At 39.2% G+C, this 26,083-nt stretch overlaps 1 protein-coding gene across 1 annotated transcript in view; it reads left to right on the top strand.

The window, feature by feature from the left end:
- Window positions 1-26,083, top strand: part of ZNF385D (zinc finger protein 385D) — a 276,420-nt gene that overhangs the window by 65,580 nt on the left and 184,757 nt on the right. Inside the window, exon 2 of the mRNA XM_037070755.1 lies at window positions 7,228-7,370. Within this exon, the coding sequence (XP_036926650.1) occupies window positions 7,228-7,370 (143 nt within the window). The remainder of the gene's footprint in view (window positions 1-7,227; window positions 7,371-26,083) is intronic.

The raw sequence follows: 26,083 nt of genomic DNA, 5'->3' as shown, positions 1-26,083 counted from the left end.
CCTGGATATTATGGCAGAATTACTCTGAGAGGCAGACACAGCGAGGTAGGTTTAAGTGCCAGTATTAGCTGGATTTAAACATGGGGCTATTAGAGAAACTAGATCGTGACGTACTCGGGTGAACTCAGAGCTTTGCAATAATCACTGTCAAGGATTATCGGATATTAACAAACCTCCATTTGCTCCATGACTACCTCTTTTTGCATCCTTCATTTGAAGATGTGGTATCATTTTTACCCAAAACACTCATTGATTCCAGCATTAACAGTCTGTTAAATTAGGTTGCCCTTTGAGTATTATCATCATTGAATGCTCATGAAGATTCAGAGATTGGCCATTGTCTACTTTAAGAATGGATGACTGATCCTTTCGGGCACGATCCCAGCAGTGTGTGGCAGTGTCCATACGTGGCTCTGGGAAAGCTCTCCTCTTCATTCCCAAAAGGGGAAGGACCCTGGAGAAAGCAAGACTTCCTCTCCTGTCTGCACTGAGTTCTGAAGCAGACTGTATCGGGCACCTTATCTATAAATTACTTGTCACTTAAGGATGTTGGTTTTTCACTGGAGCTGCAGTGTCCAATGGAAGTTTCTGCAATGACAAAAATGTTTCTTTCTTTTTTTTTTTGATTGCAGTGTTAACATGGTAGCGTCTAGCCACATGTGGCTATTGCACGTTTGAAACATGGCTGATGCGACTCAAACTGAATTTTAAATTGTACTCAGTTCTAATTTAAAATAGCTACCTATGGCTGATGACTACCATATTGGACAGCTCAGCACTAGAGTACGTTTTGTTTTAGTTATAGTTGATGTTGTGGTTCATTAAATAATTAAATCATGGGAAATTCCTCTTGAGGGCAATGTTATGTTTTTACATTCACGGATGCTGGCTTGAGAGGATGCTTCCAGGTGAAATCTTTGAACTTCCTGTGAGGAGGTGCCTGTCTTGATTTCTGCGCTGTTTGACGGAGGGCTGAGGTACAGAGGGATGTTTAGGGTTAAATGACTACAACTCCTTCCTCTGGCATTTCTAACAGAATCTTCTCCAGTGTCTCCCAGGCACCAGAAATTGTCTTGGGACTTAGTTACATAAGCAAGAGACTCCACTTTCCTCCTAGTGAAGACTTGACTCAGGATATTGGCAACTAGATTATAGCCATATTTCGATTTTGGTCATGACATTCAGTGACTGCCACGGAGCAAACACTCTTAGTCTAACTTTCTTAGCTGCCTTTCAAAATGAGTTTTGAGGTGACTGAAATATGTATCAACACCGCAACTTAAAATGGGTAAGTAAAGGATTTAGACAGTGAAAATGTGGATTACTGACACGCGTTTTCTTCCTCCTTTTTCCCCATGGGTAAGGATCGTGTCACAGTTGATTCTGGCAAATGGTTTTGAATCAGTGTTTCCAGAATGATACTCCAGTGGCCCTGACTCATACTTCCATTCTTACCTCATTCTTCTCTCTGGTCAAGTGCAAGGTGTGTGACACAGCACTCGCCACCGTGTGACTTAATGTGACCAGCTGCCCCTGGTGATGAGACCTTGCTTTAACCTTGCAATTGACCAGCCGAGGGCAAGTCACTTTAAGCCCATGGGGCCCTTCCACCTCGGGCAGAAACTTCGGGACCAACTTCTCAAAACCTAAAGGTGAATCCACACTCCAAAACAGAGAAGAAAGCCAAAACCAAAAAACTCGTGACCAATTCACACAAAATTCAAGTTTTACCTCAAAATACGTTTCTGGTTTGATTATTCAGTTGGGAACAACATCTGAAGAAGGATAGGGACTGGATGCAAGTTTGGATCACTGAGGGGTGAGGAAACATGAGAAACATGTGGTTTCCTAGGCAAGGAGGAAGAAATAACAGTAGACCGCCCACTGTATTCACCAGCCAACAACCTTGTTCATTTGAGGGGCAGCTGGACAAAGGAACACAACGAACACACATTTGTTTTTCTCATTTGCCCAGTAGATGTTAAAGAATGTAAAATCAAGGGCCTTTGAATCATGTTTGATATGATACGTGTATCTTTCTGGATTCTTTCTCAAACATTGGGTGGTGCCAGCCTGTTCCCATGGTAGATAAATATTGGTGGTAAATACAGAGTATTCTTTTATTATCGCCTTTAGAATGAATCTGCCTTTTCTTTTGTGAACTGTGTTAAAAATTTCTCACAAGATTTATGATTTTAATGTATTATATTCTGAGTTCAAGAGAGCTGGCTTGCTTAATAGGACAAAGCTGACTTTGTAGAGTATTCTTTTTGTTGTTATATTGTTTGTTTGCTCCTGTTTTAATTTTTAAAAAGCTATTTGTATTCATGTATTGAAAATTGTTAAGTTTACTCAGGTTGACATTAAATGCCATTTATTGCTTCTGTGATTTTAGGGAACATTTTACTTCCTAGAGCCTCGACTTTGAGTTTGTAAATTGGGGATGCAAATAGTTGCCTGGTAGAGTTATCGCACATTTAAAGGAATTAAAGGGATAGCAGTCCTACTTCACACAGATTAGTGAGTGGATTCATAAAATTTGGCTATGTTCTGTACAATCACTCCTCCCCACCCTGGCTAGCCAGTTTTACTCACTACAGTATCCTGGGGCCGGTGTTTTGCATCAAAGCAAGTTTTGCCTTCATGTCCTAATTCCATCATTTCATTTCATTTGTAGTGTCAGATCTGAAGTTCTCATCCCCACTCTCACGTAGACCCCTAAACTCCGAGTGTTCCCCTCCCTCCTACGGGGGGCATGGCAGATTGGAACTGAATAGTCGGAACTGGTTGTCAGTGGTCTTCCTGTGTATGAAGTTAGCTGCTTTGCAAGTAACTATGTAGGACTTGATGTTATATAAATGCTCTAATGTTTTCCTGTTAGGTGTGAATACTCTGAGAAGTTTTGTCATTTAATGATAGTTATCTATTAAAATATATATTATCTATATTTATAATTGATGGTGAAGGAAGGAGGTACTGCAGAAATTATCCCATCAGGGAAAAATGTAAAATTATTTTTATATATATTGGTATATATGTGTGTAAAATGATTCTTTCTGTCTATCTATGTTCACAGTTCTAAAGCACACAGTGGCATCATGAATATTTAACAGTGGCACCCCCTGATTATTTTGAACTTTGGTTTTGTCATTCTTGAAAATGAAGGATGAAGCAGTAGGTTAACCTGTCAGACAGGAAGTCTGTGCCGGTATGACTGTTCGATGAACTCTGAATGAATCAAGTGCAGAAAGCCAGGTCAAAAGTGCCGTGCTGTGGGAAGGACACTGTTCCACTCCCAAGGTGCATTTCAAAAGACTGATTTACAAAGTAGCCTCTTATCGCAAGGAGTCTCCTTGTGCGGGGTTCCAAATAAAATGAATGATTTGAAGTTTCTTTTAAAATTACCTTGATTGACTACTTTCAGACAGCCTGAATATGGGTCTGGACCAACCTAAACAGCTTCTTTGGAATTTATGAGGTTCATTAAAAAGATATGCCTAACTTAGCGTCCATTGCCTAGACCCTGTACTAGGCAAGCACTTTATGTCCATTATCTCATACAATAAGCTGTAGCTGACAACCACCGGCTTAGAATTCCTACATCTCTGTATAAATCGTTAAACATTTTCAAGTTTACATTTTAATTTATTGAAATCTAAACATCTGAAGTCATTGTGTCTTACTTTCTCATGGTCTCAATAAATAATACTTTGTTAACAAATAGATTACTCCAGTATATTTTTCAAATTCATAACTTTGTGCTTTCATGAATACACAGCTATCTTGTAAATAGAGCAAAGTAATATTTAATGTTTGCTCTATAGTTCAATTCTAATTTCTAAATATAAACTAATAGAAATGGATGTCAAAAAGGAAGAGTTTGTGAGCTTTAATGATCATTTTATCTCATTTATGTTATCTTCATTATTTAATTCCCTACTTAGTATATAATAACTATGCTATGCTCAGTATTTTGAATTTGATTGGAATGATATCTAATAAATATGGTATGAAGAAATACAGTTGCTCTAAAATCAGAATAATTGTTAAAATTTAACTTATTAAAATTGCCTAGGCTGTGAAGTATGTGGTATTAGATATAGGCCGAATTTCATATACAAAGGGCATGAATGTATATCGCGTTCAGTTCCCACCCCATGGAGGCTTCAAAATGCTATGCTCAAATTAAAAATAGCAGTGTTTCCAGAAATGTGACATGCTAATGGATTAAGCAACACTATTTGTAAACAGTAATAACAAAATAACTCATTTAACCTAGAGAAATGGCTATAAATTTTCTATGTATCTTGATGTTTATTACTTTCACCATAATTTTATAATAAGGAAAGTAGTGATAAACATTTATTCATATCTTATATAATGGTTTCTATTAAGAAATGAAGGAATGAAACAGCTATTTCCTCCAGAAGCATGTTTCAATTTGCTTTATAGATGAAAAATGTCGTATTTGCTGTTTTTGATTCTGCACTATTTGCAAATAATATTCTCACTGCTGAGCATATACAGATCAGTACAGTTCATATATTTCAAGACATATCTAGATTTTAAAGTCAGAAATGTTAGTGACAGACAAATGAGTTGTTATACCTGGTGTCACTGGTCATGTCCTTCTGGAAATGAACTTAGGCTTTATTGGGTGGTCTTTTGGGAACATTTGTGAGGAGAGAGGGGTCCAGAACTGGGCAGAAGGGGAAGTTGAGCTCTGATAATCTTAAGAAACCCCAGTCTATTATGAATCCTATGAGGAGCTTCAGAGTTGTTCAGCCAGCCTTAAGGCTAGGGAGAGAAGCCCTTAAACCTTTGTATTAATGTCATTGCATGGGGCTACCACCCACTGCCCTTGGGAGGCAGTTTGACCTTGGGCAAGGAGGCTCATTTTGGCCCAGGGCAATTTGTCTCTAGTATCAGGCCTCAGCTACCAGCATTCCAAGCAGTGGGGAGGATTTGTCCTGAGCCCTGAAGAGGACTGTGGGTAGCACATCACAATACCCACTACACCTGTATGTGCATAGCAAATGGCCAAAGAATAGGTAGTCACATGGCCTTTCCTTTCCCGTGATCTTTTAGGTTTCTCTCTTCAAACAGGTAGGAAGAGATGAACTCCAATAATTTCTCCAGCTTCCCAAAGTTTGATGACTCTTCCTTGATTTTTGGTTTGTCCCCAGGAAGGAAACCCCAGTTGCAGTATTGAAAAGGGCCATAAACTGTATATAGAAATGTAAATGAAATTCATATCCTGGAGGAAGAGAGAAAGTGGAAATCAAATTTACCTATCAAATCAATATGTATTTGTTCTTTGTGCCAAGCATTGTGCTGGATGAAAAAATAAACTTGAGCAATCTCTTAATCTCTTTCGATTTCCTGAACCAGAGGGAGCTTTCTAAATGAAATAACTACCGACTATCTTCCTGCTAAATTGTGTTCTTATTATTGTAAGAATGGAATGTTTTCTTGAAGCAACAAACTAAACCTATTTTTTTTCTTCGTGATGTTATGGTAGCCTTTACCTAACTTCTGAGATTTTAGGATGAAATAAGACAGTGAATACATTTTGCATGTGACACGAATAAAAATAATTTTAAATGATTTCTTAAATCTTACCTTTACTTGTGGACATGTTACACCATACCACTGATTTCAACCAAAACTTATTTTTAAACTTTGTTTGTTTGAATATCTGCCCTCTGCTTTCTGACTTGCACTACTTTTTATTGTAAGTGGTTTGCTGATTCAAACTTGCTGTTGTTGTCCTTCAGCTGCTGAGAAACATTTCAAGAGGGACGTTAAAGGAGTGGGAAAAATACTGTTTTTGTTAATTTGGCTTCAGCTGAGTTTATACCTGGAAGCAGAAGAGCTGATGATTTTTTTTGGTATGGTTAATTAAATCTGGTGCTGATGGCTTCTGTGATAGGTATTAAGTTACCTTGTTAGCAGATCCTCTGGTCCAAAAGCATTGGATTCCCCACTGGGGAATCATTTTTAAAATGTTTACCTTGTGTTCAGGTAACTGATGGAGGCTGATGATGGTCTGTGTGCAGTTGGCTGAGTTGATCGTGAGATTCTTCACAGTAATTCGTTGGGGTCTCACTCCGCTTTGTTTTACAAACAAGATGATAGGTGAGTGAGTGGCCTGGGCATGAGCCTCTCTCTTCTCTGGTCTGTCTCTTAGAATTCTTTTCTGTGAGAAAGAAAAAAAATCCCATTGCATTTTGTTTTCCTAATACTTCTTGGATCCTCCCCAGCAGGTTGTTACAGTCTGTTGCTTGCCTCTCAGATTAGAAGAATGTTCGCATACTTTAAGTTTCCTAGGATTCAACAGCCTTTAATTAACAGAAAATTGATGTTTTAGAATGTTATCAAAATCCGGAGCTGGAATGCTGACGTGGACTTGCGTCCTTCCAGCCTTTGAGTTCAGTGGAGTTCTACGGCCAAGGTGTGTGAGCCGTTGCAGACAGCTGGTTGTCTGCCTACTGTACACAGAGGGGGTGTCTGTTGGCATAATATTCCACTGCTTGCTCGCTGGTGACCTTCTAAAGTCCACCTACTCATGACTGGGAAGAAGGCAGGTAGTCGCTGACTGCTCAGCGCTGTGGCTTGCTGAACAGTACAGGGGTTGCTGGGTTTGTAGGCGGGTCTGCTGGTTTTACTCCCCCAGTCACCCAGTAACATAGGCCCTTCTGAATTTGCGGTTAAGTTTCCATTCCATGGCAGGTTCAATTCGTCTGGCTGCCAGAGTTTGGGATGTGATAGGAAAGAGCAGTTTTATAAAATAGTCAGACTGAATGTATAGTCTGAGCATAAGATAGTGTGCAGAGAAGGACAGGGGTGCAATAGAAGGGTTTGCCTTCTGAAGGGAGGGGTTTTGGTGGCCGATTTGCTGCTGACCCAATCCAGAGCTCTAGGCAGGGAAAGAAGGGTAAATTGGGGTGTAGGACATGTTCGACATGTCAACTGTTACTTACATAACCAGGTCGTTATAATCCAATGGGGAAAAGAAGCAGTTCAACCAGCTTCCTCTGACTAATGGCAAATCTGCTCATTGGCCAGTTGTCAACTGAGGTCAGTGTATGCCGTGTCTTATTTTTTTTCCAGTGACCCACAAAGCTGGCTTTTTTATCTCAAAAGAGACATTGGTGTTTTTCTGTGTGTTTTTTTTTCAAGTGTGCTGGATACCCCTGATTGCTCCCTTTGCTCTCCTCTCTTCAGGTGGTACATGCCAGAGCCCTGCTCTCCCAGCCCTGGTCCGTCCACCAGCGCCCCCTCTGCAACCATCGCTGGATATTAAACCATTTCTTCCTTTTCCTCTCGACACTGCGGCCGCAGTCAACCTCTTCCCCAATTTTAACGCGGTAAGTTCCACTGTCAAATTCGCATATTCCAGGAAGGTAAGTGCTGGAAAACCTTAAAGGCCAGGAGTGAGTCGGTCACTACCTCTGTTTTGCTGTGTTTTTCTTTCCACGATTGTCTGAAAACCACGGCGAGGTTGGTTGTGCGCCTGGGTATGTAAGGTCCCTGGAACCTGGTTCCTTCAAGGGAAAATGAGAATAGATTCAATTGAATGGGTTGATCATGAGTTTATGTTTCCCCTTTAGTGTCTTTTTGGGTAACACTGTTTTATTATTTTGTTGGAATATATCTAAATTGAAATTGAATGAATTTGTTAGGGAGAACATTAGAATTCAGCTAGATGTCTAAAAATATAAATGTGTTTTTTTTTTCTGTCTGGACCCTCTATTTTAGTTTTAAAATCTGTCACCTCTTCATCTAATTTAATAAAGAAGACAGTGATCATCACAAGTAGTGACGCATTCCATGTATAGAGCACTTTTTGCCTCCTTAACTTAGAACAACTTAGGGTTCTGGTAGCAAGAGTTTTCTATTGTTTTCTTTCCCTGCTTAGCAACCATTGTTCCAGTTGTCTTCCTTAAATTACCCCGTTTTGAGGAACCTTTGTCAACAGCCTTCTCAACACAAGTTCCATTACTTTCTAGCCTCTATTTCCATTCTTAAGCACGCCTTTATAAGTTGGCAGATTCCTCATATTCATCAACATCTTTTTGTGTGAGCAGTGAGCGTATTCTTAGGATAGAAATAGAAAGAAGAGTTGAAAAGGTTAGAAACCAGTAAGTGACATTTTTTTTTAATACCGCCTGATTCAGCTTTCAGCACTTGTGTTAATACGGGTCTGAGCTTACCAATGACAGGACCTGTTGACACAAGAAATGCAGAGAGGAGTACGGTGGGAGGTCACCGAATGCCCGGTGGCCTACATGACACAGATTCCCTGTTGCAATATTTTGCACCCATGATGAATTTTTAAAAAATGACATCATTCTTCTTCAGAAGACAGCAGTGGGTCCTATATTCTTAATGACACTTCACCGTGGGTACTGTGGACATTCCTGTGAGCTGTCACCCTAATGTGCCAGCCCTTACTTAAGGGCACGGGAGAATCACAGTGGTTGCTTTGCTTTTTTGTGGAGAAAGACGGGAGGTGGGGTGGAAATTTTCCACGGGGAGAAATTTTCCCACGGGAATCTTATTTTGAAATCGATGGAGTATAAATAGAGCAGCATGAAAAGATCACATTTCCAAGGTAGAAAGAAGTTTCTAATCCAAGGTATTTCAGTGAAAGTAGAGAACGCACTGCTCAGCATCCAATGCCCTGCATCTTAAATGGCAACACTGAAGTCCCCTGGGTTCCCTTGCTCTTGAGTTCCTCGTCTGCTCCTCTGTTATGCGGCTTCCTGTTACAGTCCCGCTTCCCAGTACCCCAGGGATGATCACCAAGGTCCTCCAGCTGGCCCCAGGGACCGCTTGGCATCCTGTCACTCATCTCCTGTGAGCTTCAGAGCAGCGGAAGTAAAATTCCTGGACGGCTGTGAAAGGCTGTGTGTTAAACTTCTGATTTGCCCTTTGGGAAACATTAAAAGCAAAATGATTAATTTGACTAAATATTGCTTGTCAGACAACAGGAATGAGTGATATGCTGAATTATATGACACTGAGCAGATCTTTTTACCTTCTTTGCTATTGTCTCCTCCCTTGTGTTTAAAATAAAGGGAGTGGGCCTGATGACCCCTTCCTTTGGGGGTTATACCATTCAAATATGTGAGGTTTTGTGGGCAAAGGCAGTGTTGTGTGGTGATCAAGCTGGCTTCATTAGCTACACTGACTAGGTTTCAATCTCAGAGCTCCACTTACCATCGCCATGACCTTGGGTCGGTCACACAACCCCAATGAACCTCAGCATCTTCATCTGTAAAATGGGGCTGATAATTAACCTACTTTATAGATGTGTGATAATGCTTATGTAGCTTAAGTCACTTAGAACAGGGCTCAGCATATAAAAAGCACTATTTAAGTGATAGGTATCATAGCCTATATGCCCTTTTTATTTTGAATGTGCAAGTTCACTGACTAATTGATTGCAAAAATTTGACTTGATTCTTTTTCTTTTTTGTAATGGATTGCGACTTGCATTGGCATTTGTTCTAAATGGAGAGACCCTCTGTTGCTGTGTCTATTGGCTGTTTCCTTCTTGTGCTAGTCAGGGTGCAGCCAGCTGAGGGTTACGCCACTCCTTGCTTCCAGCTGGGAGGGATGGTCGCAGAGCCATGCTTGGGTGGCTTCAGACTCAGGATTAGGGCACAGAGCATCTCTGGAAGTGACACCCTGAGTTCTCATGTGAATCTCAGCCTGCAAATTTAGGGTGTATGTAACATAAGTTTCTATTTCTGCGAGTAGATTTTATTTCTGGCCCAAGAGCTCATTCCATCACACTGGAGGGAAATGCCATTTAATTCTGATTCAGGGTGTGCTAAGGTTCAAGAAACCACAGGTTGTTCCTCCAGCTTTTGGTAGGAGACTTCCTCTCGACATCAAGTTACTCATCCACACAGGCATTCATTCATATGATGGTCACAACCTGAATTTCATGACCTTTCCAGCACATGAACTTTGTGAGTCTGTCCATGGTCTCTCCCGCCTAGCCATGCTATACTGCTTGACTTCTTTGCCAAGAAAATGACGAACCACTCTGCCACCCCACAACCTTGCCCTAGCTGACCTTTTTGAAACAATGTCCACGACAGTCAGACACTGTCTATTATAGTCCTCCCCTGAGGATATGAGTATGGGATCACCTGTCCACCTGCGGTAGGGTGAAGCAGAACAGTGAAGGAAATTTTAACATATACACATGGGAAATAAAATATGTGAAAAACATAAGTGGGTGTCTCTGGTTATTGTCCTTCCACAGAGAATAAGCCATTGGGTTTGGATGTGAGTCAGGAAGAATAACAAAACATCTGTAAAAATAAGCACAGTTGGCAGCGGGGAAGGAAAACAGATGTGGAATCTGAGCTTTGATGTGGGTATAAAAAGTGGACATTTGATAAAACCCTCAGGACCCCTTCGTTCACCTAAAGCCAGCTTTTAAGGAATAGCAAGAGAAGCTGCTCTGTGGACCTAGAGATACCGTATCCATGGATGTGCCTGTAGCATCCAGAGCAGAGACAGCTGTTTCTGAATTCCTTACGTACCCCCATTCTGCTCCTCAACCTCGTGAGACGGGGTTTCAGTGCTCAGGACAATTCTGATCCCAGTGGCCTTATTCTGCGTCTGCATTTCTTCACAGGAGTCAGTCCTCTAAGTAAGTTGGTGATGTTTAGGAAACAAATGTTAGGAAATAAGTAGATGAGATTTAGGAAACAGCGTTAAGAAATGGTGTGAGAAATAGGAAGCACTAGAGTAGCATAGAAGAACTTGCTCCATCCAGGTAATAACTATTTAAAATAAGCACCTTCTACGTGAGATGGACAGTGATAGCAAAAAATTATGTTAGGACCTCTGCCACAAAAGAATTCAGTTTACAGAGGGTAAGTTGGACGAATAAAGACCCATTTGCAGCTATGGGTGCCTTTATAGAGAAAGATGCGTAGAGAATAGGATGGCAGCTTAGGGGCAGTAGTGGGAGGCTGTGTGTGGATTTCTTGGGGAAGGTTTGCTGAGGAAAATAGAAGCCATTTTAGGCATGCAAACAGGAAAGGGCTTTATATGAGGATTTAGGTACGTAGTAAACCTTTCAGGTGCTGGGTGAGCCAAGGTCAGAGAAGGCTGTTGCTGGCTCTGTTTTTCTGCTTGCTTTCATGGAGTCAAGAAGTTGCAGAAATACAGGCTACCCAGTAATCCCAGTTACTTCCAACCAAAGCCACACACAGCACCTGTGAGTATCTAAGTACTTACCTGTTTTGTACATTAGATTATTTACATCTAACCAAAAGTATTAATTTAAACAATTATTAGAAAACATAGGCAAGCAAAGCATCAAGTCATCCCCTTAATTTGCATTCATGATTACTGGCTCATGTGTCTCTTTGTTCTGGTTGCATAAAAGAACAGTGATGTAAAAATCCTGGTGGGTTGCCTGTGGAATGTACTCTGAAGTCTGTCCTTTATAATATTTATTTCACATGAGTCCTGAAGGTCTGTCACTGTAAATTGTTTGGTAGGCACTTTAGGACTCTAGAGGAACAGCATTAAATATGTATATGCTTAACGTATAGAGATTATTCTACAGCTGTAGCTTAAGTATGCATTTATAATATAGGTGAAAGCTAAAAATGTAAATCCCCAAATAGGAAATTTTAAATTCAAGTTTATGTTATCCTTGGATATCTATCCTTCAGGATCTTCATTTTCTTCTTTAAAATGGAAACGCTATCATATTTATTGTCACACGTTGCCTCCTTTTCTTTCAAAAATTGTTCTTGACATTGTTTTTTTTCTGTGGCACTGTATTTTGTTACCTGCTCCAGGTATGGAGCTCTGTCCCTACCTCAGCCAGTGGTGGAGTTATAGCAACAGTGATTTAAGCACACTTCTGTTTGTTCGCTTCAAAAGATACTAAATTCAGTTTATACATCAGTAATTTCTCAAAGTTTTTATAGCTGATGCTGCTTACCTCTCACTAAAATAGGTAGGCAGCCAGATTGAAGTTTTGCGTTGGGAAATAAGCCTGTCTTTATTAGTCACAACTGTTAGAGGGTGTGGGAATTTTCCAGGTAAAAAAATGCCATGGTAAATATGGTATTGATTGCTACGTATTTTGTCCTTAGAATACAGATGCAGCAGATTGCTAGCTGGTTCTGTGTGTTGAGTGTATCGCATTTGTAGTACAAAAGCCTCTTCAGAAACACCTGCTTATGAAGTCTTCTTTCATTTTATGTTTTCACACTGAAACAAATGTGTAAGTGTGTTGGCTGAGCCCTGCAACTGCCTGTGAAGCAGAAAGTTTGTAGAAGTGATGGCTGCTCATAATGAGCCCAAAATACAAAATGACTTAAATACAGAATGTCTAGGCTTGAAAATAAAAGGATAGCCAAGGGCTATCCTTTTTTGATGTGTGTTTGCTCTGACCAGCTAACACATTTTCCTGTGATTCCGATGTAAAGAGCACAAAACATTTCCTCTCTCTGCTCTTCCCCTGCCACTCAGTTATCCCCCGTAAGTGACCGTCACAGTGGTAAATTGCATTTGTACCTATCTCTCCAGATGTATTTTGGTGAGAAAGAATATCTCTTTCTCACCAAGATTGAGGCATAATACATGTTATATATTTATTGTTTAAAACCAGTCAATCTAATTATAATGAGCTGAATCCTTGCTCTTGAAAAGAATCTATTTGAACTGTTTCCTAGTCTGACTTTCTTAACTGTGACTCTGGTCACATAAGGGGACTTGATAAGAGAATATCTAAATCCATAGCTCATTTTGTGATTCAGCAGATTTTTTTTTTTTTTTGAGATCCCTGCTAACACTTAGATGTGAACATTTTAGAAGTGAAAGGAGCTTTTGAGGGTTAATTTGTGTCTATTTCAACACACTTACTTTATGCATAAGCCTAAAATGATCTAGAGATTTCCAGGAGCATGGCTAGTAAGTATAGAAATATGAGAAAACTGACTCCTGACTTCTGTTTCTCATAAAAATGCTAATCATTGAACCATGGTGTTCTGGGTTCAGTCGTGTCTCTCCAAAACTACTAACCCATAGTGCCTTAGAATGTGACCTTATTTAGAAATAGGGTTATTGAAAATGCAATCAGTTAACATGAGATCATTAGAGTGAGTCCTAATCCATTATGAGTGCTGTACTTAGAAAAGGGGGAAATTCAGAGGTGGAGACGCATATACAGGGGAGATGATGTGAAAAAGACTCAGGAAGAACATCATCTATAAGCCAAGGAGAGAGGTCTGGAACAGATCCTTCCTCCCAGGCATCAGAAGGAGCCCACTCTGCTGACACTTTGACCTCGGACTTCTGGCCTCCAGAACCATGAGAAGGTGAATTTCTGTTGCTTCAGCCACCCAGTTTGTAGTACTAAAGTTACAGCTGCCATAACAGCACAGGAGTCTTAAAACCATCGGATCTACTGGCCTACCCTTGCCAGACTGTACTGACAATGTCTTTGACAACTTGCGTTCCAGCTTTAATCTGTCTTCTGTGATGATAATAAGCCAGCTCGGGGGAAGAAAGGTTCTCCACTCGATGCTGCCTTGCACTATAAAGTTCTTTATCTGGAGCTACTGCACGTTCCCTATAACCAGCTATAAGCCAAAGAAGAGAGTACACCATGTACTGTGTTTTTCTACAAAATCATTGATCACAAACTAAGCGACCTGGGCTATTTATTGAGGAAGGCAATTTTACACTTACTATTTCCAAGATCTAATTTTATAAGGTCCTTGCATGTTATAGGTATTATCTGAGTGGCCTGGATAAGGAAACCTTACGTCAGGTGAAACCTAAAATAATTTGTCCCAAATCACACACATGGTGAATCGCTGAGTCATGGCTACACTGAGATTCAGTGATCCAGGTCCAGTGCCGTTCTATCTAAACATAGATAGCAGAGCTCCTGCCTGCACACAGCTGCACTGCATTTAATCTGCTCTCACAGCCTTGCTGTATCAGATAGCCTATTCATTAAATAGTCTGTGATTCCTTAGAAGACGTAACTCCAAAAAGTAAGCTCTTTCTTCAGTCACATTCTGGCCGTGATTAGACAGCTATGAAGAGGAACATCTGGAGCCTCAGTGGACTGTAGACTGTGTCACTTTCAGAAACATTTGTGTGGTATGTGGGTCATCAGTGTCAAGGGGAAGAAATAGCTTTGGGTGGTAGTAAATGAAAAAAAATCCATTTCTATCCCAGTAACAGGCTCCTTAAGAGTCAAGACACATTTATACACATAAGGTTAAAAAATAGTAAACTTCAAATCTAAAAGGTTGGAATTCTATGTTTGATACTTTATGGAAAATCCAGAGTCCACATTCCCTTATTTGTTAAACTGGGAATAATCATATTGACCACAAAAGAGTGTCTAAATGTGTTTAAAGATTGGAAGTTCTACAGAAATAGTAGGCATTAAGGAGGTTTATTGAATCCGTGTGTCTGATGTTGGGACCCAAATGAGCATATTTTTACAGCCTTCCTGATGTGATTTCTTTGCCCCTTAAATGTTGATATTCACTGCATCCCCCTGTGGCCGAAACTGGTGGGAAAATCCATTTCCACAGCTAAGTCCAGATGAAAGAATACTCTTCTCAGACAATTTTTTTTTGAAGAAAGGTGTCTTTTCCACACTCCCCTTTCAGTGCAAATGTAAGGAATAATGTTAATGCTCTTTCTCATTACTCTTGGTCAAAGGAATGAGAACTTTCTGCCAGCAGGAGTGTTTTGTTTCATGACTCAGTGCTTCTCAAAATGTGGTTCCTAGAGCCATATTGGTCCAGGGGCTGTTTATGGGTCTACAGTGAGATAAGGACAGAAATTGAGAGGGAGCAGCATTTGGAAATTTTCCTAGCAACTTAAGAGAGCAATTTTACATCTGTTGAAGCTAATAAAGAATCGTGGCTTCTATTGTATGGCCTTTTCGTTCTATTTTTCCTAGTAACCCATTTTTATTGTATTTTATAAAAGTACTGGTCTATGATTGATGGGAGGAGGGCTGGACCTTCAGCAGAGAGCTGAGAAGCACTGTGCTGTTACTGTTAATAGTTCCATCGCTACTTAGAAAGTGGAGGAGACTTTGAAGCAGTAATTCAGGTAATTCGTACAATGTATGGTTGAGAAAGCTGCAAATACAATTTGATTCGGATTACTTTAGCTCTATCCAATTTCCCTTATCCTGGTGAGGTGTGGCACCGGCAAATGGCTGTCTCTGAAACTCATAAATCAAGGTGGTAGTAGAATCCAAAGTAAGACAGTTTGCATTTTGCCTCTCTCTGAAGCATAACCCCGTATGCCACATTTTGTCTTGAGTTTGGGCACCTAATAAAGTGGTGAAGTTAGCAGTTAATTCTTGAGCTTCTCTTCTTGAACATTGTTAAATGGAATTGACTGCTAAGACCTTGCTGAGGAATTTTAAGAAACGAAAAAAGATTTAGAAATTTTAGGTGACTATATATAGGGATAACAAATGTTATTATTTTTTTATTTCTAATCCAAGTTATTTTTTAAAGATAGAAACTAGAACAAAATAGTCTAGTAGCACAATAGGTTGGGAATGTTTTTTAAGGCGTTCATTCAAGGAAATCACACAGGAAAATAATCAGTTTTACCAAAATATCCTTGTGCTCTTGGGAACATCGATGCACACCTACAGAAATAGTAGAAATTAAGGAAGTTTATGCACACCTACTACATTGAGATGCCACTGGCTCTGTTTCCCTAAGAATTCAAAGTGGGAAATACAACAAGAGAGATTACCAGCACTTCCTACATCCGTGGAGTGTGTATGGTCCCACCTTTCCTCCAGGTAACCCTTGGTTTTTAATTTTTTTTCAGTATCAGTTGACTTTCAATATTATATTACTTTGAACTCTATCAGCTTATGGTTTAAGTAAAAATAGTTCAGGAAATACTCATTTGATTTTCAGAATCCACTTCATTAGCTCTTAGACTATGTATAAGTTCTTATTGACTTGCTTGGTTTTAAGATCCTGGTCCTAGTTTGAAATGAGGCAGAGAAATAAAGTAGAATGATTTTGAACTTAGAGTTTATTTTTAATTCTACTTAGCTAAAATTATAGTGGAAGTTTAGAATTTTGAAGAAGGAACATATATATACATATATATGTATATATACACACACTCTCTCACATGTATATATGTACATTTATGTATGTATATATGCTTCCTACTGTGGATCATGGTTTAAAATACTGAACCCAAGTATGTAGACACACTCTTGCATATGTGTGCCAACAGGCTTAGTTCAAAGATGATTATTGCAGTATTGTTTTTATTAGCAAAAGAGAAAAAATATGTAACAACCAATATGATTATCAATGAAGGAATGTATATATAGACTAAGAACTATTTATGAAATGTACCTGAAGGGGCATTTGACATGAGGTAATTTTTTACATAGATGTATTATAAAAGCATAATATTGGGTGGAGAGGAAATGGTTTCAGAATGTGTACACAATTGAATTGTGTGTGTCTGTGTATGTTTTAAAATCACGTCAATGACAGAAAGAGAGCGACGGATGGAGATCGATTTACAGAGTGTGACCACGCTGACTGGAACAATGCACCTCAAACTCTTAGTGAAGTGATTCTGAGGAAGGAGAGAAAGTCAATGGGACTGGGGAGGGGAGCAGGGGAGACTTCAACATGTGTATAATGTTCAAGTTTTGTTATGTTAAAAAGGAAATAACCGATAAAATTGGAGTTGTTAATATTTAGTGTTTTAATCCAGTTTATCAATTCATGGTGATTTATAATAGTCTATGTACTCTATGTCTTTTTTAAAAGTTTCAAATGTCTAAAGTTGCAAATGTCTTCAGCAAAATATTTAATTGCAACGTGTACTGCCTGTATTATGTTATTAATTAAGGGCCTGGCTGATATTAATACTTAGATGTGCTGGCTTCAGTTACTGATATGTATTTTCTGATTAACATGCCCTCCACTCTGAGAATTCTATGACACACATGATTTCACTCCCTCACAGGCCTTTTAGGAAAACTATTTTAGATTAATATCCAGGTAGAAAGGTTAATGTATCGATTTGTGTAACCTGCTATTTAGTCAAGATTGCAAAATCAATCAGAAAATGTGTTGACCAAGCTTGGCGAGTTACTCCTAAAATCCAATTCAAACTTACTTATCACACACTCTCATTTAAACACTCGCACATTCAGAGAAAGTCAAAAGGGTTAGCAACATTTCTGGTTTTTATTATTAATATCAGTTGTAGTGGAATTTGATTGAGATGGCGTTCTAGCTTACATCCAATTTCGTGGTGCGGTGAAGATGGTGATTTAGAATCTTGGGCAAACTAGATCACCATTCAAACACTGCCTCTACGTCAGGCCTCAGGAGTGGTCAACTTTACTTACACGTCCCTTACAACAAGTTGGCCCAGCCAGCAAATTTAAATTGTGGAGTTGATGCTTAATTTTCTGTTGAATGGTCTGTATTTTTTAAGGAATTGCTATGGTTTTTAGATAACTACTGGGTTTGAGTATTAGGGAGGTTTTCACTTTGGAAGCAAAGATCATCGAGTCCATGGTAATGTTAGATCCACCAACCACGAGAACAAATATCGGAGACTTTCAGGGATTCAAAGATGTTAATTTATTGGCCAAGTTTAACCTGCGCAGGGGCGATCCCTCCAGAGACACTGTGCCCACNCGTCAGGCCTCAGGAGTGGTCAACTTTACTTACACGTCCCTTACAACAAGTTGGCCCAGCCAGCAAATTTAAATTGTGGAGTTGATGCTTAAGTTGAATGGTCTGTATTTTTTAAGGAATTGCTATGGTTTTTAGATAACTACTGGGTTTGAGTATTAGGGAGGTTTTCACTTTGGAAGCAGAGATCATCGAGTCCATGGTAACATTCCCATCACGGCATCCCTGAGTGAAGTTAAACAGCCCAATTTAAGTTTAAAGTCGGTTGACCAGACTTGTCTATTCATTCATCTTGTCGTGTAAATACCATCTTATAAATAATTTTAGTGATAACTAAAACCTCTTCCTACCAGCGAAAGAAAATCAGAATGCTATGCTTACTATCCCAAAGAGAACCATAGAACCATTTCTCCCACATAATAGAATTTAATGATCGTAGATATGCTCTGTGGTGCATCTGATGAATATACTCTATTTTAGCTGAATGAACATAATGAAAATAATATGAGCCAGAACATAAATGAGGTAATATTTTATAGACCTTAGCCCCAGAATTTTTCTCATTTTTTTCTTCTTTAAAAAACTAAAATGGTTAAGATAATGCTAAGAGCCTGAAAAGCATATTTCTGGCAAAAATAAAGATGTGAAAGCTAATGTACACCTTGAAAAGGAAAACAACTCACAGCAACAAACTTCCAATCAGGGGACTGAACAAGTGTTGCCTGGTGACTTTCACTCTATTCAAAGCCAAATGCACTCTTCCAAGAAACTTTAAGTCTCGAAGGAGGAGGAAAAACCTGAATGCTTTGTGTTTACAATAGCTGACTTCCAACTTGACCAAAAAGCTTTGGGAATCTGTGAGAGGAAAGCGTGCAGAGTTGGAGAGCCCAGGTTGCTCTCAGATTCCCTTTCAAAATGTGACACATTGTATATGTTATACTTTGCAGATGCCTGTGAGCTGTTTGGAGGAATTTTTAAAAATTCATGTTTTGAAGACTTTCGTGGCTAATAAAGAAACATAATCCACTTCTTTCTCATCTACATATTGGGCTGCCTGTTTTAAACTATTAAGAAGGTCCTTCCTGTAGGGGCCAAGAGGGGGTGGTAGCTTTACCTTTAATAGATCCAAGCCAACCTTTAAGAACATCCCAAAGAAAACAATTCACCCCAGGAGCAAAGAAGAAGCTGGCAATCAGCTATTGTAAACACAAGGCCTTGACTTTTTCCTTCTCATTGCAAGTTGAGTTTTGGCTCCTGATACCACTCCGGGGATTTAAAGTTGACAAACCCTAAAATTTGTTTGTATTTAATATACAATTTCATAGGTTTTTGGAGATACTGACTACATAAGTAATTCTTCCTTGTAGTCTGCTTTTATTTCGGTCCTCTTTCCCAGACTTTCAGATTTTTAAATACTTGCACTCCAGGGTGCTTTCCTTATCACACCTATGAGTCTTCTTGCCAACTTCAGTGTTTGACTATGGCTATGGCTATTAGCTCTCTGATTACTGTCTGATTCCATATATAGTACATTTACCTGCATTGATTGCTATGGATGTGTTGGTAGCCATTAGTTTTAACTGACATGGCCATCTTATGTTTTGAGTAGGTGACGTGGAAGATGAAGGGGATCTAGATTTCTTTCCTGTCCGCAGCTTATCTGCATTATTTTGTTCTTTTTCTTATTTTTTTAAAGAATGACAAAAGTCTTACGGATGTGAAGTGCTCTCCAAAAACACCTCTTATAATAAAAACCTATATTTTATCTACATTTTTTCAAAAAATTCTCACTCTGTGGAGCGTTGCTGTTTTAAAAAGACCGGCCTTAAGGAATTCTGCTATTAAAATCATTATTGTATGTTTCATAAATATTAGCTTTGCTTTCATGAATTTTAGCTGTTGACAATGTGAGTATTAGGGTAGAAGTTACCCTTTAGAAATAAAAGAAACATCTGTAAATATATAAATTATTTATCAGCTTGATTTCTAGCAGATAATACTGAACCACAAATTATATGGACTCATAGAAAATGAGTATAAACTGACAACTTTGACAATTGCTACATTTATTTTATTGAACTGATAGGTCTTTAAAACATGGGGTTCCTCTGATAATTTTTATTTTAAAATATAAAATATTGAAATTATAGCTATCAGAATGGGCATTGTTTAGTGGAATTAACATATATCATGGGATCCTTCAAGGTAACTTGATCCCATGGTAACTTCTTCCCTTGGTAACTCCCTACTTCTCTCCAACATTTTACTCTACAACTACTCTGTTATTGTCAGAGTTCTAGCCATGGAAGATACGCCAGTGACCAAGATCCAGTCCTTTCCTTCAAGGCATTTATAGTCTTAATCCAAGTGATTTGAATAAATTTTATTTTATTTCACAAATTAATAAGTATTTATTTATTGTGTGACTGATATAACTTCATACCATACTAGACACTCTCAGAGTTGCAAATATCAAGACAGTTCTTAAATATTTGTGGAATATTGTTAGAATAAATGAAGAATAAAGCTTATAATTTAGCTTGAAGATAGGCATAAGAAATCAACACATTTTAAACAATTTTAGCAGTAAATTCAATACTACTAATTTGACAGATTGATTGCCCTTAATGAATTGGCTCTTATTTGAACAAAGTGAAAGAATTGGAAAAATAAATCTAACTTATTCCATAATTTTTTAGCTAACTTGCATTTCTGATGAAAGAACTATATTCAGTTTTGCATTCAATATAATTTAATTAAATGTGTTTTTTGAGCTATTTAAAGTGTTCAATAACACAGATTGGAGCTTTAAATACTTTCTGGTGGTGAAGAGTTTCTTGGCCAAGGTTTCTTCTTGTATAAATGGAAACCCTCCTGAACCGGATTTCTTTCGTTATATTCTCAGAAAAGACACTTTGTGTTACTTTGGTAAGATAGTTTTTTGATGTGTTGGGACAGTCCTTTCTGGGCAAATTTGGCAAGTCTCCATGATGTCAGCCCACTAAGTAGTTTCTAGGGACACGAGTCCTTGCCCACTGCCTTCGTAATTATGCAAGAGTGCAGCATGTCTGTTACCTTATACACTTCAGGATAAAACAGCAGCTGGTGACATCCAAATAGACTCCTTTTCTTCCAGAACGTTCTTCTTGTTTACCTTTCAGCCTTGTCTCACCCACAGGCAAGTAGTGTCTGTGCACATACTTTTAAGTTATGAACAAATATATAATGCTGTCTATGTTATTATTATTTATATTATTGTTATAGTATAGAGCAATGCTCCCAAATGTCGGTATGCAATTAAATCAGAGCATGTACTTCTGATGAAGCCACAGGTAAACTGATATTTCCTGTCCCTGGACCACACATTGAAGATCAAGTCTGTAGAGCTGAAGATGATGAGTTTCGTAATGAGTCTAAGGTTGAGAGTCTAGGTTCACTACTTACTACATATGCAATGTTGGGGAAGTTACTTGGTCTCCCATAGCTCAGGTGTCTCACCTGCAAAGTGGAAGTAATACTATGAACTGACTCATGGGTTATTTGTGGGTTAAATGTGATATATCACATATATCTTATTTCCTGGAACACAACTAACCTCAAAAATATTGTACATGCTGTGTGTAGTTGATGAGAATGTTGATGATGATCACAGTTTTATTATTTCTTTGTAGACCTGTTATGAGCTATGCTAATCAGGTTATCGTAAAAGGTCTGTAACAATCACAGATGCTCAGTGGCAGTTACTCCCTTCAACATTTGTTATGGGTGTTTATAGAAAACGGACCCTACAAACAAGATTTTGATCTCCTGCTCTTTCTCCCCATCTTGATTTGTGTAGAAAGCAATTTGCACAGTTGATCCGCAAGAAATAACTGCCCGCAGGTCTGAATAACTGTCGACCGCCCAAGTGTCTGGAATCTCACGGTCCTTCGGCATGCACAGCATCCTCATAAAGTAGATTAAATGAAGTGCTCTTCAGATTTGTCAAGTCTTAATGAGAAAAATCACTATAAAATAAATTTTAATAAAGCATCTTAAGTAACATTTTAATCAGTTGAAGTTTACACTGTGTTTCTTAATAGCATTCATATGAAAAAGATCAATGATTATTTCACTCTGCGAAGCCTATGAAATTGGTAACAGATAACATATAATATTATGTCATATAAAATCTACAGTTAGATGTAGACAGTTGTTAGCCTGCTTTTTAAAACGGCATTTAAAATGAAAAGTGATGTACTTTAAGAAATTATTGATTAAACTAGCCAGAAGCATAAAAGGGAGAAGCATACGAGGAGAAGCAAATTTTACCTCCGCAATTAATTCAGTGGGTTAAAGAAACAGACTTACAGATAATGAAATTCGAACAAAATCATTACTCTAGGAATTGAGCTGTGTTAATGGGCCTCATTTAGTTAGCTGTGTTACCCGATATTCTTCAGAACTTAAAGCATCGTTGAAAAATAAGCATGGCTGTATTTGTGGTGGTAAATAATGGAAGAATGAAGGGAAAGAGAGGAAAAGGGAGCCAGGAAGGATGGATCCGTCACTGTCACTCCAGAATATTCTGCCACAAAAATGTAGGTCTGATGATGATTTACAGCAAGATGGTAAGGAAACTGTCATATCCTGGGTTCATGATGTTTCTGTTACATGTTATTTAGGCAGTCCCTTTCAAAGATTAGTACTTAGAAAAGAACGGATTTACTTAAAGCTACATCAGAATTTGGCTAACGAGTAATTCTGGACATGTAGATTGTCTGTAAATATAATACTGAAATTCTTAGATCTGTCTATGCCTGCTGTTTTCTTTGAGTACTCTTTTGTTTAGAAATGAGAAACTACTTATGTCACTAAGAAATTGATTACCAATAAAAAGATCCCCGGTAGCGTAGTATAAATGACAGATTGCAGAATCACTTTGGACTGGCTCTCAATTCTCTCTGGCCTTGATTTCAGCGAGCCATAGAATCAGACAAAGTGTGGCTGGGTCATGCTACCGTCAAGACAACAATCACTACTCTCAATTGCTTTCTATTTGCGAACCATCGTGCTGAAGCTTCTGGCTCTGGATGCTGGGTGAAAACAGTCCCGGGTAGTACGAAGAAGAAAAGGAAATGGCATAGTCTTCCCTCTGATGGTAGAAAAAGGAAGAAAGGTTCATGTCAAGGTTACTTTCTTTCCATGTAGCTGCCTCTGGAGTAGGTGGAGACTGTCGAGTTGTCAAAAGTTGGACTTTTCTCTAGGTTTGACATGTTTCCAAAATTCACTATTGGCCGTTTTCCCATAGCAGTGATTAACACACAGTAAACACTCACTTACTATTGGCTGAATGAATTAGTCTCAGTTGCCGCTGAAAATAGTCTGTGGCTGACATGTCTCCTTTCAAATTTGTAGCTTCCTTTGAAGAGAAAGATCTGGGTTCAGGTTCAAGCATTGCCACTCAGCAGGTTTGGCTCTTGGTCCATGTACTTCACCTGCCTGAGTAATTAATTCCTCATCTTATAAAATAAGGAGAACGACACGTAACAAAGCATGCAAAAGCTCCAATCTAAAAACTTTACATAGTATAGGCAAGTCCTGGATTAGTAGGTGCTCAACAAATGGCATTTTCTCCCTTTCTTTGTTTTCTTAAACATAACCAAATCCACGATTACATTTACTTCCACAGCTTATTTCCACGCCCCCTAAATTATATACCCCTATTTCTCAATTCTTTGAATAGGAAAACCATGTGTAAGAATGTCCCTGAATTTTTCCATCATAAGCAAAGTAATCTTGCCCTGTGGCCTCTGACAGTCACCCTTCTTTTAGGTCTCAGTCCCTGGAAACTAGGGTGACGCTTTTCTGAGATTTGCAAGGTGCTCTTTTAAACTTACTTCTTGGTTTGGGCTGCCCTTTCAGGTGGAAGACAAATTTGAGATCTGCCTATATTAAAGTATCAATCAAAGGCAAAAACTGAAATCTTTCCTGGTGAGACATTTGCCAAGTTTTATTAATGTACAGTTTGTCTCTGTGTCCAATACTGAACATGGACCCAGAGAAGCTGAATTTAAAACGAAACCCAGCAGCTGTGACTCAGTAATGAGGGAGGACAAAACCAGCTGGGCCAAATGAAGCCTCTTCACCGTTGTTCACTTGCCCTTTTTTCTGTCTATTCTTTCCGCATCCACTAAACTTACCTGAGACTGAGGGTCGGTGGCTGCTTGGGGAGTAGGTGGGTTCTACAAGGAACTTCAGCTTTTCCAGAAACTCTTAGGTCTCACACATTCCTATAGCAGTTGTGCCAACTGCTAATGTAATAGCTCATTTAATAGCTCTGTTTTTCGCCACTCCCAGCTTAAATTCCACAGTTTGGCCTGCCACAGGATTCTGAGGCATTTTTATTTATTTCTACGTCCTGCTCTCACACTCGTTGCAGGGGTCTCAACTGGCCTCCTACTTCCTGTGTGTCTTCACTTGCTGCCCCCCACCCCACTCCTGGGTCCCAGCTGCTGGTGTGATCTCACCAGCTTGCAGCATCTCCTTCTTAACAACTGTTTATTTTATCAACCACTCTAACAACCTTGGCTGCCATTGGATTTGGACAACTGTTCTCGGACTGTGAATTTGAGAGCACAGCTGTCACCAATTCCGGTGCTGCCAATGGGGACATTGAATCCGGTATCTCCTTGAAGAATCCGGTATCTCCTGCAAGTGGGAATTCATACAACTCTGGGGGACCATTATATCAGAGACACGCCGAGGTTTTCTAACTTAGAAGACTTCGAGGCTCTTGGCTCTTATTGGCTGCCTATCCTCCAAGGTAGTTTTGTCGTTTTTAGACGTTGAGGTTTTGCCGCTTCTCAGATAGGCACCCGTATTTTGTGTGTTTGTAACAAGATGTGTTTAGTGAGTGATAATCAGAAACACTGCCACTTTTAAGTAGTATCTATAAACGAGACCTATAAACGGGGCATCGCACTGGAATTTCATGCAGGGATGGAGACAGAAACATAATTTTGTCTTGAAGAGCTGTTGGGTTCACTTTCACGCTGTAGTGTGGCCCACTTCATCTCAGGGAAGCATGATTTATGTGAGATGAGGTATAAAATTTAATCCATGAGGCCACTTGTGCAGGAGACTTTACTTTTTACCCCTAAAACCAAACTTAGTATCTATTTTGAACTTAGTATCTATTTCTTTCTACGTGTAGTGAGAATACTATTTTAGTTAATTCAGAGACTTTGTCTTTACTTTCCTGGGTTACATTTACATTCTGGGTGCTTTAAAAATGTCAGGGGGCAGGGGAGGTCTGGTCCTTTGTCCTTTTCTGTCTGTGTTGACAAGAGGTGGCAAGAGCTGGGCTATTCCGTGTGATTCTTGGTTGTCCAGCCACCTAAGGTGCTATTGTAGCTCTTTGTTCTAAACCAGCACTATCCAATTGAACTTTTTGTGGTGTTGGAGATGTTCTCCATCTGCTGTAACTGGGTAGCTGCCAGCCTCACGAGGCTATTGAGTGCTTGAAATGTGGCTAATGCAGCTGAGTACCTAAACGTTTAAATTTAATTTATTTAGGCTTTAAGAGCCATTCATGGCTAGTGGCTATTGTGTGGGACAGCCCAGCTCCTCTGAACCATAGGGTCCCTGAAGTGCACTTCACCTCTAGCCATTGCCACACTTTGTGAAGGACCTTAACATAAATTCAGTCATTTCTCCATGACACCCTAGATCCCTGGGAAACTGAAGGGGCTCTCTGAGGCCACAACAGGTTCAGTGCTGCTCTGGTGTGCTGGGGAAGTTATTCTGCTCAATTTGACATCATTGGAACATTCTGGAATTCTATGAGGTCAACTCACTCATTTGTGTAGATCTCATCTACCCACCCTGTAGACATATTTTGCTTCTGAATTATGGTGGGTACAAGGAATCTCTGGGCTCTTGCTGTGCTACTAGTCCTTCTTGGTTTTGGGGGGTACAGCTGGGGGTTAAAACTGAAACAGGTCTATTTTTCTCTTGATAATACTCAGCTTGACTTTTATTTACCAACCAGCTCTTAAGTTTTTGTCTTCTCTGACTCTGCTGCCTTCCCCACCACAGAGAATGATATTATCTTTTGAAGGAAGGAAAATAATTCTTAATGAGCATGCATTTTTCTCAGTCTGTCTTTTTATGGTGGAAACTCTATGTACTGTGGCCTTTAGAGCTTTTGCTTTTAAAGTCAAAAGCCCAGCTCTTAGGGTTCAAAAACATTGACTTTTGGAAATCAAATGCATTTGCTTTGCTTTGTCTTCTTTTACTGTGCTAAAATATATGTAATATAAAATTTACCATTTCCACCATTCCTAAGTATATACAGTTCACTGGCAGTAAGTATA

Source organism: Sturnira hondurensis, unplaced genomic scaffold, assembly GCF_014824575.4.
Source record: "Sturnira hondurensis isolate 20B ecotype Veracruz unplaced genomic scaffold, ASM1482457v3 Scaffold0019006, whole genome shotgun sequence".
Classification (NCBI taxonomy): Eukaryota; Metazoa; Chordata; class Mammalia; order Chiroptera; family Phyllostomidae; genus Sturnira; species Sturnira hondurensis.
This window is presented reverse-complemented; position numbering and strand designations above follow the sequence as displayed.